Source organism: Babylonia areolata, chromosome 32 (assembly GCF_041734735.1).
Source record: "Babylonia areolata isolate BAREFJ2019XMU chromosome 32, ASM4173473v1, whole genome shotgun sequence".
Classification (NCBI taxonomy): Eukaryota; Metazoa; Mollusca; class Gastropoda; order Neogastropoda; family Buccinidae; genus Babylonia; species Babylonia areolata.
In genome coordinates, this window is record NC_134907.1 from 4,171,010 (window position 1) to 4,178,510 (window position 7,501).

Here is a 7,501-nt window from a genome sequence, read left to right on the forward strand (position 1 = left end):
GATATATAGATTGATTGATATGTATATAGATAGATAGATGGATAGACAGATAGATAGACACACACACACACACACAAAAAGAAAAAAAAAGAAACCCAACCAAACAAACAACAACAAACACACACACACACACACACACACACACACACACACACACACACACACAGATAGATAGATAGATAGTACACGCACACACACACATGCAGACGCACACAAGCACTGACTGATTAATTACCTGAAGGTGTTTTCAGCTGTGCCATTCGGACTGGGTACGGCATCACATCTGCTGCCACCCCACCGCTCCTCGGATCGAAAGGAACTGGGCCGCCCAGGTATAGTTTCCACAATTACATAGATTATGTCGAATTTCCTTCGCGCCAGCTGTTGGTGTAAACAGCACCAAAACGAAAAAGAGAAATAATAATGATAATGAGTAGTAGTAGTAGTAGTAATATAATCATCATCATCATCATTATTATTATTGTTATTATTATTATCATTATTATTATTCTTGTTGTCGTCATCATCATTATCATTATTATCATTGGTAGTAGTAGAAGTAGTAGCAGTTCTATTGTGCCCTTCATTAAAATACAACAAAAAGAAACAACACTTACAGTTACACCCACACACACCCACACACATACACACTAATACACACACATTAATACACACGCACAGTTAGTTAGTTCGTTTTAACCCGGTGTTCGGTTGTCTGTGTGTGTGTGTGTGTGTGTGTGTGTGGTAAACTTTAACATTGACATTTTCTCTGCAACTACTTTGTCAGTTGACACCAAATTTGGCATAAAAATAGGAAAAATTCAGTTCTTTCCAGTCATCTTGTTTAAAACAATATTGCGCCTCTGGGATGGGCACAAAAAAAAAAAAAGAATGAAGCCTAATAATATGCAAACTGCATTTACTGTTTATTTATATTTTTTGTATTCTCTAAACTTGGCACTTTGATCTGATATTCTGACCCAACAACAAGAGCAGTCATTATTATCATTTTTTGTTCAAACAGGAACTTCTTTTGCTAAGCATGGAAGTTTTATTTATTTTGCAAACGTTTTGGTGCAGATAGTAAAAAAGGGAAATTACTCTGTAAAGCTAGGGGAGTTAATTTGCTTTAAACTGATCTTTCTCATCTTAAACATTACATTTTGAAACAAGAGAGGCAAGGCCTTCAAGACTCACTTGTGATGCACTTTTTAAAAAAACATCCAAGCTTTTTATGTATTGAGTATAATTTCAAAATGTAATGTTTAAGATGAGAAAGATCAGTTTAAAGCAAACTAAGTCCCCCAGCAGAGTAATTTCCCTTATTTTACTGTCTGCACCAAAACGTTTGCAATAAACAAAACTTCTATGCTTAGCAAAAGAAGTTCCTGTTTGAACGAGAAATGATAATAATGACAGATCTTTTGTTGGGTCGAATATCAGATCAAAGTGCCAAGTTTAGAGAATATAAAAAATATAAATATAACGGTAAATGCATTATACTCAATACATAAAAAGCTTGGATTTTTTTTAAGTGTATCACAAGTGAGCCTTGAAGGCCTTGCCTGTCTTGTTTTGTGTTGTTGTTGTTTGTTGTTGTTGTTATCATCATCATCATTATCATCATTATCATTGGTAGTAGTAGTAGAAATAGTAGTAGTTTTGTTGTGCCCTTCATTGAAATACAACAAAAAGAAACAACACTTACAGTTACTTCCCTCCCCCCCCCCCCCCCCCCCCACACACACACGCACAGTTAGTTAGTTAGTTCGTTTTATTTTGTGTTGTTGTTTGTTATCATTATCATTGGTAGTAGTAGTAGGAGAGAGGAGGGGTCAGGAAGGGCGAGGTGGGGGTGCGAAAGATGGGGAGTAGAAGATGAGTGAGAAAGGGGTAAAGGGAGGAAGTGAGAGAGAGAGAGAGCAAGATAAGGAAGAGAGAGAGAAGGAGGGAAGAGAGAGAGAGCAGGGAGGTGGTGGGGGTGGGATGACATATGTATAGTAAAAAGGGAAGCATAAAAAGAACTCGAACTGAAAATTACGTCAAGTATGACATAATAACATTTTGCGTCACGTACTCCTTTGACGTAGTTACACTAGGTCCGAGACCGAAAATTTTGTTCTTATGCAAAAAGCTTGTTGTTTGTTTTTCTTTTTTATTTCTAGTGTTTTACACACACACACACACACATATATATATATATATATATAATAAAACAAAGTTGAAAACCAGCACCTATTTTGTTAAACAAAAATATTAAAAATCTGAATTTTCGCTGGTCACTTCTTCCTAGGGCTCACCATTCATGGTTATGTTGGCACTGATGTTAGTTGTGCTGTTGACCATGACCTTTCACTTCTCTGTGCTGACCTCCATGCCGTAAGCACTTGCTCTTGTAGTAAGTCTGTCTGTTAGATCCTGGAGCTCGGTGTTAGTGCCCCCCATGAGGTCGATGTCGTCTGCGAATCGAAGATTGCAGACTGGCCTGCCACCAATGGTGATGGAAGTGTGGTGGTCTTCGAGGGCCTCTTGCATGATTCTCTCCAGAAAGATGTTGAAAAGTACTGGGGATAATAGGCATCCTTGCCTGACTCCGACTGTGGTCCGAAAGAATTGTCCTTGTTGATTGTTGAGGAGCACTGCGCTGCTGCAATGTTCGTAGAGGGCCTGGATGACTTGAATGAGCTCTTCATCAATGTTGAAGCCTCTCAGTACTTGCCAGAGGCCACTGTGCCACACCCGATCGAATGCCTTCTTGAAGTCGATGAAGCTGTGAAAGATGTCCTTTTGGTGTTGCAGATGTTTTTCAATGAGGACTCGACAGTTGAATATTTGTTCGACAGCGCTCTGCCCTTTTCTAAAGCCCGCTTGTTCTTCTGATAGCAGCTCCTCATCCTTGGATTTCAATCGGTTGAGGATGATGCGGAGCATGATTTTGCTTGGGTGGGTAATCAGACTTATAGTCCTGTAGTTTTGACATTGCTTGAGGTTGCCCTTCTTGGAAGAAGTGACCAGCTTCAAGTACCTGGGAGCAACCCTGTCCAAATATGGCACCTGCACAGCAGAAATCCGAAATAGGATTAATTCTGCAACGGCAGCGATGGCCAGACTGAACAGGGTATGGAAGAGCAACATCAGATTCCACACAAAATTCCTGCTCTACAAGTCACTAGTGGTCTCCGTCCTCTTATATGGATGTGAGACATGGACACTGATGGCAGAAACAGAAAGAAGAATCCAAGCATTCGAAACCAAGTGTTTGAGGAGACTACTACACTTCTCCTACAAGGAGCACAAGACCAATGACTATGTGCGGAACCTGGTCAGCAACCTTGTTGGGCCCCAAGAACCACTGCTTGCGACTGTCAAACGACGGAAGATGGCATGGTTTGGTCACGTCGTACGACATAACACCCTCTCCAAAACCATCCTGCAAGGGACTGTAGAGGGAGGGCGCAGACAAGGGCAGCAGAGAAAGAGCTGGTCCGACAACGTCAAGGAATGGACATAAAATGACGATGCCAGATCTCCTCAGGACAGCTGCCAACAGAACGGCGTGGCGAGCTATGACATCTTCCTCATGTCCCCCCAACAACCCCAGCGGTCGAGGGAATGAGTGAGTGAGTGAATTTTTGCTGCCACCCGGCAGCTTAGTCACAGACTACGCTTACAACAGGTGACGTAATGCTATTTTACGTCATCTTCTGACCTTACATGACGTCTTCTACTACGTAAAGTTATCATGTTCTAAATATTCCTTCAATTGTCTATGTACACATCACTCATTTTCACTCTCTCTCTCTCTCTCTCTCTCTGTGTATCTCAGTGATCGTGGGTAACCACCACCACGACAAACCAGACTGGTAACTCCACGAGTTCACAATGAAAACCCATGGATGTCCTTCTCAAGTTCAGTCCAACAAAAACTCTGTGTGTGTGTGTGTGTGTGTGTCCGTGCGTGTGTGTGTGTGTGTGTGTGTGTGTGTTTAATGGAGGAGATAGGAATTGGGAAAGTGGTGGCGATTAAAGGCATGGGTTGGGCGGGGAAGGTGATGGATTTTCAAAATGTCAAAAATCACAATCGTGGACAGACGTTAAACAAAAGAACGGACGAACACGAACGTACACATGCATGCATCCATGCATACACGTGTGCGCACATACACTTACAATGTGCTATATTACCTAGTTGGAGACCAGCTACAGATCGGTCAAACTGTCCTTGGAGTCCAGTCGCACTGGATCGCCTCACCGTGTTCTTCAAACTTCCACAGACGAACAGCTGTGCACTTTCCGAAATAGTTCCGGCAAATCGGGGCGAGTGATACTGACAAGATCCGCCACAGAATAACGCGATTGTCTTGTCAGTGACAGAGCAACAAGACAGAATAAACACTTGGGTCGTGAAAATTCAGTAATTACTTTTTCAGCAGGCAGTGATGGCCACTCAGTGTAAGAGTTGGGTGTAAAAAGGTTGAAAGAGTAAAAGAGTACTGAGCTGTGGTCATGAGACTTGTGTATGTGTGTGTGTGTGTGGGTGTGTGTGACACGTATTAATGCACATACACACCTTTCAATGCACATACACACCTGCAGTTAAAACAGCTACACTCTTTAACCAGTCTTTGCACACATTCCATGAGGAGTCAGCCATCATGGGCTATACTATACGATACGATACAACACTATACTATACTACACTATACTCTACTATACTATATGGTCATCTCTTTACTATATTATACTATATTGTATGGTATGGTAATCTTATTTACTATACTATATTGTATGGTATTGTAGTCTCATTTACTATACTATACTGTATGGTATTGTAGTCTCATTTACTATGCTATGCCATATTATGCTATACTATACTGTATGGTATGGAAGCCTAATTTACTATACTATACTGCATGATATGGTAGTCTCATTTACTATACTATACTATACTATATGGTAGTCTCATTTACTATACAAAACTGTCCTGTACGGTAGTCTCATTTATTATACTATACTATATGATAATCTCATTTACTATACTATACTATACTATACTATACTATACTATACTATACTATACCCCCATTCAGGCCCTACAGGGTCTGTCCAAGCGGTCCACCACACAGACGGCAGCAGCAAGATATTGCTCATGACGTACGGGCGAAGCGGGTCCACCTTCACTTCAGATGTCCTTCGCCAGGACCCCAAAGTGTTCTATACCTTTGAGCCTCTCTTCAGCCTCATACGTCGTCAGCTGACCACCCGCTCTGGGATACCGCCAGCGTGAGTGTCTTGAGGGTTTGTACTGTATGATACGTTCAACCCCCGAAAAAGGAGTATGGCTGCCTACATTGCGGGGTAAAAACGGTCACTGGTGTACATACCATTGAACGTGGGAGTTGCAGCCCACGAACGAAGAAGATGATGCGTTCTCTGTCTGTGTCGGGGTGTGTGTGGGTGGGAAGGTGTAGTGGAAGGATGTGGTGTGGTGTGATGTGTGTGTGTGTGTGTGTGGGGGGGGGGGGGGGGCGGGGGGGATGGTGTGTGTGTGTGTGTGTGTGTGTGTGTGTGTGTATGTGTGTGTGTGAAGGATGTGGTGTGGTGTGGTGTGTGTGTGTGGGGGGGGGGGAGTGCAGATGAAGTGGAAGGATGTGGTGTGGTGGTGTGTGTGTGCGTGCGTGTGCGTGTGCGTATGTGTGTGTTTCTCTCTCAGCCTCTTTCTCCATCTGTCTCTGTCTGTCTCTGTTTCTTTCTGTCTGTCTCTGTGTTTGTGTGTGCGTGTCTCTCTCTTTCTCAACTCTCTCTCAACTGCTACTGCTACAACTACAACAACAACAGCAACAACAATTGCTACTGCTACTTCCACTATTACTACCACCAGAACTGCTGCTGCTACTCTCAGCATATAGTACTTCACTGAGATAACATCAGTATACCGCATTATTATCAACAACCATTATTCTTTCCAGGTTTATACAAGCAAATCAAGAGGCTCTGGACACCTTCAACAGGGACGCCGTGGACCTGGTGGAGATCTTTCTGTCCTGTGCGTTTGAATCCATGAACATCAGCGACATCCACAACTTTCAGCTGAGCAATTCCGAGGACAGTAGACTGCTATACAGTTGTGCCCAGAGGTCAGCCAAGAAACCCCGGAGTCCGGCAGAGATCGTGGACTGCTTCCTCCAGGCCAGGAGGAGCTGCCTGAGTCACCCCATCAAGATGGTCAAGACCATCCGCTTCAGAGGCACCGCAGCTCGACAGATCCTGTCCAGACACGATGACTTGAAGGTCCTGTATCTCATCAGAGATCCGCGAGGTACACTCTCTTCTCAGGCGCGGGTTTTCGGCGCTTTCAAGTGGGAAGGCGTCGGGAACTACTCAGCCGATTACTGCCAAGTCTTCCGCGAGGATTTAGCCATCATGGGCGAGCTGTTGGAGACCTACCCTGACAGAGTAAAGATTCTCCGGTATGAAACTCTGGCCGCAAGTCCTCTCAAAGTCTCTGAGGAGGTGTACACCTTTCTAGGACTCAGCTTCACCAGCCAGGTGAAAGCCTTCATCTACAACAGAACCATGGCGGGGCATAAGCCGAACCATGCTTACGGGACCTTACGAAGCAACTCCACGGAAGCGGCGTACTCCTGGAGGTCCAAAATCAGCCTGCAGGCTGCACAGGCCATCGACGGGAACTGCAAGGACATCTATGAGGCGCTGGGTTATGTTGCTGTCAGCACTGAAGCCGAGCTGAAGGACACGGATCACAGTCTGCTGAAACCTGTCCTGTTCCGTGGACACCAGCTGTGACGTGGACATCACTTGTGACGTAGATAGCAGTTTCAGTAGCTCAAGGAGGCGTCGCTGCGTTCGGACAAATCCATATACGCTACACCACATCTGCCAAGCAGATGCCTGACCAGCAGCGTAACCCAACGCGCTTAGATAGCAGCTATGACGTAGACATCAGCTGTGACGTGGACACCAGTTGTGACGTAGACATCAGTTGTGACTAGATATCAACTGTGACGTGGACATCAGCTGTGACGTAGACATCAGCTGTGACGTGGACACCAGCTGTGACGTACTCAAGGCCATGGATGGGGGGTGGGTGGGGTGGGGGTGCTGCTGACCAATGAAACACGTCAGGGAGAACTTCGACGACACCACCACTTACACCATCAGCAACATCAACAAGCAAACCAATAACAGCATGATAATGAATTGTAATCAACTGATCGATCGATTGATTGATTGATTAATACCAACAATATTAAGAACACGATTGGTTGATTGATTTATAATACCAATATTAACAACCACAATATTAACAACGACGACGAAGATTAATTTACAATAACAGTATTAACAACCATGACATTAACAACAACGAAGATGCTGCTGCTACCATCACTATTCTCCTGATTCTATTTCTGCTGCTGCAACTGCTGCTGCTGTTACCTCTACTACTTCTACAGCTGATAGTTTGCTGCTGCTGTATAAA

At 43.9% G+C, this 7,501-nt stretch overlaps 1 protein-coding gene across 4 annotated transcripts in view; it reads left to right on the forward strand.

Annotated features, from left to right (window-relative positions):
• Positions 1-7,092, forward strand: part of LOC143276575 (carbohydrate sulfotransferase 1-like) — a 65,343-nt gene extending 58,251 nt beyond the window's left edge. For 3 of the 4 annotated variants that reach the window (XM_076581167.1, XM_076581168.1, XM_076581166.1), the window contains 3 exons: positions 252-332; positions 5,091-5,283; positions 5,970-7,092. In XM_076581167.1, the coding sequence (XP_076437282.1) occupies positions 252-332; positions 5,091-5,283; positions 5,970-6,807 (1,112 nt within the window). In that variant the 3' untranslated portion in view covers positions 6,808-7,092. The remainder of the gene's footprint in view (positions 1-251; positions 333-5,090; positions 5,284-5,969) is intronic. The other variant, XM_076581165.1, reaches the window with a different exon arrangement.
• Positions 7,093-7,501: the final 409 nt, after the last annotated feature.